At 40.4% G+C, this 9,781-nt stretch overlaps 1 protein-coding gene across 1 annotated transcript; it reads right to left on the bottom strand.

Annotated features, from left to right (window-relative positions):
• Positions 1-763: 763 nt before the first annotated feature.
• Positions 764-9,095, bottom strand: CDX4 (caudal type homeobox 4). Its single transcript, XM_015082251.2, is given in 5 exon segments — positions 764-970; positions 2,138-2,283; positions 8,068-8,490; positions 8,493-8,614; positions 8,833-9,095. Coding segments are annotated over 5 exon segments (1,161 nt in total).
• Between the last annotated feature and the right edge of the window lie 686 nt (positions 9,096-9,781).

Genomic DNA, 9,781 nt, shown 5'->3' with positions numbered 1-9,781 from the left:
TAGAGTAAAAAGACAGAAAGGGGACTAGGGTTTATTCTGTGTGTTAGAGAGATGCCTTTTTAATGATTCAAGCTGGGCTGTATTTTCCTAATCCAATTTCATTGTTTTGGCAAGATCTGAAATTGATACTACAGGTTGGAAGTTCTGAGATGAAGTATAATCACCAGAAAATGATTGATCGATGAACAAAAATAGTCTTTCTAGTTGTTACTTTTATTAATCAGTGATAATGGAATCAGAATCATCTCCTGCTGACTTTTAAACATTTGTCTTGTTGTGAAAATGCTGTTAGCTTTTGAGTTAACCACTGCAAAGGTAGCTACAGGTGGATAAATTTCTGCTTACCTCCCCCACCCCACCAAGATAGCATAAAAGAACACACCCAGCATCAAATAACAAACACAAGTACGCATACACAAGTGTGCCTCCTGGCTGGACTATTTTTTACAATTTGTTCACAAGCCAGTTTCTAAAATTGTGAATAGGGTTGCAAGGTCCTGTGATTGTTAGCTTTTAATTACATAGCTTTCCTCCTAGTTCCTAAGTGATGGCCATATAGCATAGCGCATAATAGGAGTTTTCTGGGGATAGTTTTTAACAGTAAGTGACCTCTCAATTGTCTTCAACCCACTGTGCATCCACTTGTTCTGAATACTGCTTTATGAGAAGTTACATCCTGTCCTAACTCCCCTGCTTATATCTTAAGAGACCAAGAGGACAATGCTAAAGGATAGGGGACTTTCTATTTCTCTTTGCCTTTCTTTCATTCAGAGACTATGACCTGCTGTATCTTAATAGGTTGAAATCTACGAACAGCAGATGGGGTGGTGAAAAAAGTGTTAGGTAGTTCCCCAGGGCTGATGGAACCAGAGTCACTTTGCACTGAGCCTCCACTGTTCTCAAACTGGGAGATTTTCTTTTTGATCATCTTTCTCTCCTTGGCTCTGCGATTCTGAAACCAGATTTTCACCTGAAACACAAAATGCTTTGGATTTAATGGGGCAACATACTGAATGCAGTTTTCATAGTTTTTGCTGATATCGTACAGGGATTTTAGCATTTACAAAACCTTATTACATGTATCACTTCATTTGAGCCTCCCAATGACCTTGTAAAGTATAGCTATTTAACAGGTTAAAAAAAAACCTGAGATTGAGAGAAGGAAAGTATCTTGCATGAGATGAAACTGAGATCAAGTCCAAGGCTACTGATTCTAAATGCAGTGCTCTTTATATTATACCTCATCCACCACCTCTATTGCACAGACAGAAATAAATGATAGAATGGCAGATGCTGAGGTGTGGTGATAAAAAGGGAGGGATTTAAAATAACAAAGGTGATTATGATCTGTCATTAAAAGTAATTTCCTAATAATAAAGTTAGTGAAACATAGAAGTGGGTGAACAAGAATGATGAAATACTATATTTATTTCTGTGATACCAATGTGCCTTCACACATGGTTGAAACACAAGCTGCTTGGGATAGGGAATACACTAATGGACTTTAAAATTCTAGCATTCTATGATTCCAGAATTACTTCTAGACTTAAGTGAAAAACCATCAGGTAGTTGTGTAATGTCAAAGTTCAGGTAAATGGAAACCATTGATCCTTGTCATGCTTTAATCTTCATTGAGTGCCCACATATGCTAAATGTGAGGCAAGCATAATAGAATTACACAGGCCATAGAAAATTAAATTTCATACCATGAATAATAGAAAAACTTGGTTCAGGTAGCAGCATTTGGTGTTCAGTTATTATCATAGTTTGATTGATATGAACCAGATAATTGCCATGATTGCCAATTCTCCACTTTATACATTGGTTGTGACTACTAGGGGGAATCAATCAAGGTTTTGACTTGACTAATTCTGTGGGAGTTTTAATCCTTCTCCCCCTCCTACATCCCAACCCTTTGCTTCCATATCTACATATTGTCCATCATATGTAAATGTTAATAAACCCACTGATCGATGAGACTAAACGAGGAGGTCCACTAAGATGAATGTGGGCTTTAGGAAAGCTTGGAAAATGTCTTGGTCTTCTATTTTGCTTCCACTCTTGCTTTTAGACTGCCTTAAAACCTCAGTCTATTGAAATGACCATATAAGACATGTTGGATATACTTCTGGTGTACCTGTCTTTCAGAAAGGCCCAGGTTGACTGCTAGTTCTGATTTTCTCCGAATGGTGATGTATCTATTGCAGTGGAATTCCTTCTCTAGCTCCAATCTCTGATGATCTGTGTAAACCACATAATACTTTTCTTTTGTCCTGGTTTTCCCTGTTATGGGAGAAAGCAATATATTTAATCATATTTTACTTCTTAGGAGATTGTTTTGGTTGAAGGATTCATAACTACTGTTGCCATCCTTATCTATTACTCTCTAATATGAAACAAGTACATTTTTTGAACCAAATATGTCATACGTCCACTTCTCCATTAAACTCTTTGTCATCTGTGGCTATATATATATAACACACTTATCATGCCACCATTGACTTCCTGCTACACCAAAGCATTTTATTTATTTTTTAAAGCAAACACCTAACCCATGATCTTCATTCTCTTCCCACTCACATATGGGAATAGCATTGGCAGTAGTAACAAAATATATCATATGTACACTTTCTTTTATATTTTATGCAGGTCCTTCATACCATTTCCTATTGAACCTCTAACCTACACTTTTGAATTATGCAGAGTGTGTCTTATCCCAATTTTACCAATAAGAAACCTGAGGCTCAGTGTAGGTAAGTGGTTCTGTGCTAGTAAGTTGAAGTGTGGGGACCCAAACATATACCTCTGGCTCCCAGTCCAGTATGCTAAATATTATTCCTAGTTTAAACATGCTTGGAAGCATAAGAATCTCCAAGTGTGGCAAATTATTCTGTGATCCTGACATTATTAGTTACATACATTCTAGTTATGTATACATTCTAGAGATAATTTTGTTTGAGTAGTAATTTAAGAAGAAAATATTTATTGTCTCTTAGATTCTGTGCTAGGATAGCCCTTATTACCTACCAGAAAAAAAATATTTTCTTTTGTGAAGTCTTAAATCAATTTTATTTCCAAGTGGCTAATGAATGGGGGAAGGAGGAGGTGTTGACTTAAGCAGAATAAAATGAGTATTCTAGTATTCTTTGAAAGGATATACAAACATTTGCTTTGTGTTACAGCATTTAACTAATTTCTCATGTCCTTCGTCAAATAGAGTATTATTCCTGCTTTTATATTTTCCAAAGGTGATTAGGAAGCTTCTCTTTCTTTTCAGTTTTTCTAACTCCCTCCAGGATCTTCCCCCTTCTCTCTATGGCATTTGGCAAACTGCTTCTGATCTGCCCTGGTTGTTTTTGATGTGAGGTTTTGGGGAGCGATCTGTAGGACAAAGGTTTCTTTAAAGTGGTTCTCTAAACCCCATTGAGGTGTTAAGATGCAGCACAGGCCTAACAAAGGAGGCTACGTGGCATCAGATCCCATCCTGAACCCTCTTTGCATTCAGGAACACCAACCAGTTGGTTTGAAATTTACAAGCCCTGAACAAATGTCAGACACTCTTTCATCTCCAGGAAAGAAATAAAAACATGTGAATGTAGAAACAAATTCTAGATGAGAGATATGTTTTAGTATTAAACTTAATGGGCTGAATAACCCATGGACTAATGAACTAAACAAAACTTCTCCTCTTGAAAACTGGAAATGATGAGCCCTGGTCAATTAACCTACCTGAAAGGCCCAAACTTTGAGCTGGTTTTCTGAATCCAAACAGAAACCCAGGAAACCAGGGGTCTGGCATTTGGTTTGTTACAAAGACAGATGTATATTTGAGATCACAGTGAATACTTTGAGATTTAATTTATTTCCAGAACCTCATATCTTAGGATCAAAAAATATTTTTTTGAAGAGATGTTTCTTAAAAGCCATTCTAATCCCAAAGTAGCTGAGTATTTAAATTATAACTTGAGGCAGAAGTTAAAATTCAACTTGTGTATGTCTGTGTTTTCTGTTCTTTGATAATCAGTAAATATAACCAGACTTCAAGAACTCTGAAAGGTTGCAGTCCTTCCCTACCCCCATTGGCCATAAATTCCCCTCTTGCAGTTTCTTCTGAGGACAATAAAGTCAAGACCAGCCCTCTTTATTTGCCATGAAAATCCTCACCCTTTCCGGCAATATAATCCCTGAAGAAAGGAGGGATGAGGAAGAGCCCAGCTGCATATCAAAGCCATGTGAAGTGTTAAAAAGAATCTGTTGTCTCCATCTGACAGATAAGACCTCAAACGTCAAGAAGATGTAGCCCAGGGGAAATATTGACTGCACATTTTGCAAAGAGAAATGAATTCTTCTCATGTCCCTCCTCCTGAACTCTCTTCTTTTCTTCTGTTTCATTGCCTCTGCCCCTTAAATGATGAAATTGGATTGAATGGGATTTGACCATCTTCTAGCAGATTCCATATTCCCATACCAAACCAAAGCAAAGATGATGAAAACCAGTTTCCTTCTTTCAGGAGTACAGTGCAATTGACCTCATAATAATGACTTTCCATCTATGCTCCTTTTAGGTAAAAATTAAATCCAGATTCATGTGTAAAAATTGTCCAATGAAATGGTCAAAACAAAAGAACACAATGATAAGCTTCAAGAATTATTAAGCAACTTATTTTCTGAAGTGTCTTAATTGAGTAAAACCTTTTAAGTACAACTTCCTCAGTGTTTTGTCCAGTGGCTTAATCAGAATTATTCAAAGTCACTTCCTTCTCTCTATCTCACTCCTAACAAAAAAACCTTTCTCCAGTCCTGCTTAGGTTACTGCCTTGGCAAAACTCATCCAAGGCTATAACTGTGGGTAATAGAAAAGATGAAAAAAAGAATTCCTAGCTGTAATACACTGACAATGTTTAAAATATGAAAATACTTAACTTTTCACAGAACCTTTCTTTCTTTCCATATAATCTTTAAAATGAGATGTGTATTGAAACAAACCACTTAGGGAACAAAACAGAAGTAAAAAATATCTTTCTTTTTAACCAAACCACCTAGGGGATAGTCATTTACTCTATATGTAAGTACCCTTTCTGTCCTTAGAAATTTAAAGTAATAATAGTCATTATGAAATGTTTCCTGATTGTTCCCTAAATTGTGTATTTTTCTTTCTTTAAGTTAAGGCTATTTAAAATAGTCCTCAGTAATGGAAAGAGCTTTTATTTGATTATCTTAATCAGACAGGGGTTACTTCCATTTTGTAGTTCATCTAATTGTCTTCTCAGCCATAAGCCAAATGTTGTCCCATAGTACTACAGAGTGAAGTAGAAAATTTAGGAGGATCTGACTCATTCATTCATTTAACAAATATTTGTTTAACACTATGTACTAAGCATACAAATGGGTACATTTTGGTTCAGAGTGGTCCAGTGAGGTGATCAGCTTAATTTCTTTGTGGAGTTCAAAACCTGAGACCCATAGAAGGGCTTCAGTGGAGCCATGAATCTCTCAAAATTATTCAAAAAATGACATGTGTGTGTATGTGTGTGCATGTGTGTGCAAGTATGCATGTACATTTTTCTGGGGAAAAGGTACATAGTTGTCCTTATATTCTTAAATTGTAGCTAAATCTGCATCTTGGGCTACAAGCATACAGGAAAATGACAATTTTAATTTATAAGACATTAAAATGAAACAAAGGTTGAATACAATAAAGCTTCAACTACAAGATAACCTGCCAGGAGTCAAAGGGGTTCCAAAATAATTCAATTTTAAATTTCTTATAGAGTTTGGAGAGAAAATCTTGCGAAGGTGGCATTGTATAGCCAAGTTTGAAGGTTTGATGACATGACAAACTAAGGAGTCCGTTTCTAAACTTCTCCTGGCATCAGCATTACCCAATAGGGAGACCTGAGCTTATGAAAACAAATGTAAATGGAAGACTTTTAAGCACAGAAACCTGTCACATTTTCTCTCATAAACAAAAATTCAAGACTCAAGATAATTTCTTTTGTCCTTCTCCCTCTCACCAATTGTTCTCTCTTCCAAACATACTAAAGAGACTTTCCTTTTCTAAAGTACTTCAAAACATCATCTTGGACTGAGAGCAGCTATTTTTTGACTTTTGTATTTTTTGCTGATCTTAGGTCTTAGTAAATGTATGTTAATTACAACCCTAAAATTAGATGTAATAACAGCCCCAAGAATGTCCCACCCTAACCTCATTTTCTATTCTACTTAGCCAGCTGACTTGCCCATATTTTTAAAAATGCAGATTTACTTCCAAACACTTTATTTTATTTTATTTTTTTTAATATATGAAATTTATTGTCAAATTGGTTTCCATACAACACCCAGTGCTCATCCCAAAAGGTGCCCTCCTCAATACCCATCACCCACCCTCTCCTCCCTCCCACCCCCCATCAACCCTCAGTTTGTTCTCAGTTTTTAACAGTCTCTTATGCTTTGGCTCTCTTCCACTCTAACCTCTTTTTTTTTTCCTTCCCCTCCCCCATGGGTTCCTGTTAAGTTTCTCAGGATCCACATAAGAGTGAAACCATATGGTATCTGTCTTTCTCTGTATGGCTTATTTCACTTAGCATCACACTCTCCAGTTCCATCCACGTTGCTACAAAAGGCCATATTTCATTTTTTCTCATTGCCACGTAGTATTCCATTGTGTATATAAACCACAATTTCTTTATCCATTCATCAGTTGATGGACATTTAGGTACTTCCAAACACTTTAAAGCGAAGTGTTTAGCTCTACTTTTAGTTTGGGATTGCTACCCTAGTAATGTCCCAATCAACCAGAACTGCCTCTTCCTAACTAAGAGTCCTCCTAATGATAAAAGTTGATCCCTTCCCACTCTCGTTTTTGCTTTTTAAAGGGGAGAAAAAGTGCAGAACTTTGAACAAAAACATAATCATTATGGACAAATGCTACTAAAATTCATTTCCTCTCCAGAGGGATAAAAATGATAGAGTAAAATTTTACCAATTTTCTCCAATGACAGGGAGCGACAGATTGGAATAATAAAAATATGGTAAAAGAACAACTACAGCTGAAAACAGACATCTCTCCACCTCCCCTCATCCAGGATTAAAGCAGAGTACCCATTTCCCCTGCCCTGGGCTCCCAGCAGCCCCCATTGGCTTCCTGGTAGGAGCATGAGTCAGCATTAGGCTGGGATCTCTGGGCCTTCCTGCACTCCATCACAGACCTGCATCCAGCCTCTGTGTCTCCAGAAGCCTTTCTGGACAGTTATGAAGTCTTTAACTTCCTATTAGTGCTGGGGCTGATATTCGTTGTGTGCCCATGCATGTTAGAGTTGAGTAGCTTATTATGTTCCAGCAGTGTGCTGTTGTCTTCTCACCTGACTCAACTCTTCTACTGGCAGAAAAGATGTTGGAAGAAAGTAATGGGTTTGAGTCCAGCTTGCCTCTGCCAAGTTGGGTGAATGAAGCTGAAGTTTCCTTGAAAGCCAAGATGACAGGCCACTTTGCAATGGGGGGCCTTCGTGGCTAAACTGGAAGGTCTATTGCCAACCAAGCACTGTGAAACCTAAGTTGAGCATGACCAGCTTTTGAGGGGAGTGGACCTGCCCAGATGGGGAAGGGTTTTCAATAGAAAGGGCAAGCAGCAGTGACAGCACTGGGATATCCTGGCTATCCCCTCCCTTCATTCACCCATTGTCCTTTCCTGTGTATCTCTCTTCCCATCTGGGCAACTACAAGATTGGATCCTGATCCTTGTGGCTCAACATGTCCATTGTCCACCCGTTTGCTTTCTTGACTCGTCAGGAAATGATGAAAAACAACAACAACAACAACAACAACAACAACAACAGCTCCTAGGGTCGGTTTGGTTCCAAGCGCCGCACTCTGAGGACTCTGAGCAGAGGCACATGCAAGGGGAGGTCACTAATGTGGGAGGGGACCCTGGGAACTTAGCCAGGAAGTAATCCTCAGCTAAACTGTTCGTGGAGAGGCCTGAGAAGTAGGGTGCAGACAGGCCAAGAGAAGTAGAAGCTTCAAAGCGAAGAAAGGAAGAGTGTGAGGGCATTGGGATCGATTACTCACCCGTAACCTGCACAGTCTTGCGCATCCACGCATAAGGGCTGTGAAGGCTTCTGTTAGAAGAACTGGCATCCGCGGCGTCGGCGTCTACGGGGAACAGTGACCCGCTGCCTCGGGCTGGCAGGCTGCCACTGCTGCTTCCCCCTCCCACAGGACCCAAGTTGTATTCTGGGGAGCCAACGGCAGGGCTCGAGGTCATGTCGTTCACGGGCACAGTGCCCATTGTACTGGACGACCCAGGGTACGCATTCCAGTCTTCTCGAGGGGGACTATAGGGCGAACCCCAGCCCCCCAGCGACGACCCGTGAGAATCCATGCTGGGCATATGGGGATACCCCATGAAGTGCGCATAGGCAGGGACTGCTGTGAAGTTGGAGGCTGGCAGGAGACTCCCACCGCCCCCAGTGCCGCCAGTCCCGTCAGTGCGCCTCCCGCGGGGTTCCTGGGAGTGCCCAGGTACATGCCTGCTTCTTTTTCCATAAGGCAGCTTCTGGGTATGAGGAAGGAGCTCCCTAAGCCATTCTCAAGTTCTTGTAAGGCCCCAATCCGACTTTGAGAAGCAGCAGGGAATCAATAGGTTACTCGGTAGCTGTACTGCACGCTCTGCTGTGCCTCTCAGACTACTCCATCCCGCGTTTCCTACCCCGTCAGGTTTCCAGGTGACTGGTAGCCCGGTATAGATAGGCCACTAATAGCTAGGCTGACGTCAAGGGGCTTCGGACTTTTACATAGCATTTGCATTTAAATGAAGGGCCATTTCACTTTCACAGGGACTTGTTCACTGTAGCTCCCTCTCCCAGAGCTCCCTGGCTTTTCGGTCTCATCTTTATCACTTTTGTCCATCTGGCCCCCATAGCAGTAGTTTGAGCTTTTGGACACAAGAGTTCCTCCAAGGGTTTCTGACCAGCTCCCTCCAAAGTGAGATGAAAACAGGCAGATGCAGGGCCAAGTCCTGCTCTGGGGCCTCCTCTTTCTGCGGAACTTCCCTCACTCAGCCCAGCCTGCATCTGTGGTATCCCTTCTTCCCACATTCTCCTGCAGGGGTATTCCATTGGAATTGGCCCAGGATACCATTGAAAAGAGCTTTCCCTTCTCATTGCTCCCTCCCCCAGGAGGAGGGCTTTGTTTCTAAGAACAGAGATTCATTTCACAAGTATATATTTTGTGTCTTCTGAGTGGTAGGCACTGTTGTGGGCACTGGAAATACAGCAGTGAACAAGAGACAAACATTTTGCTCTGCATTACATTACAGTGGGTGACAGGCTGGATTAATTGAATGTTTTAAAGAAAGATGAAGAGAGTAGGTTATGAAACAAGGAAGGAAAGGGAGAAGAGGCATGTGGGAAGTGGGCTTTCTTAGTTTCATGTCAGTCCATTAGTCTCAGGTGTCTTTCCACCAGGTATGACTTCTGCCTCAAAGCCAGTGCCCCAAGGGGTCAAATTCCTGCAGTCTCAAATCCAGGGTATCCACAGCTTCCAACTTCCTTTCACACTTGAAAATATTCCCTTTGTAAAGTTCCAATTATTGAAAAAGACATGGGTTTGCCAGTAGATGCCAACAAACACAAGATTTCGGTTCAAGAAACTGGATAACCTTTTGACCACAAAATCACTCTGCACCCCAGTGTTCTTTCCCATCTCTACACCTGTCCCCCCAAAACCTACCACAACCTGTGCTCCTACTCAGGGAATGTGCTCCTCTATAAAGTCCAACCAA

The sequence above is a fragment of the Acinonyx jubatus genome, chromosome X, assembly GCF_027475565.1.
Source record: "Acinonyx jubatus isolate Ajub_Pintada_27869175 chromosome X, VMU_Ajub_asm_v1.0, whole genome shotgun sequence".
Classification (NCBI taxonomy): Eukaryota; Metazoa; Chordata; class Mammalia; order Carnivora; family Felidae; genus Acinonyx; species Acinonyx jubatus.
Note: the sequence above shows the minus strand (reverse complement) of the source record. Positions and strands in the feature narration are given on the sequence as shown.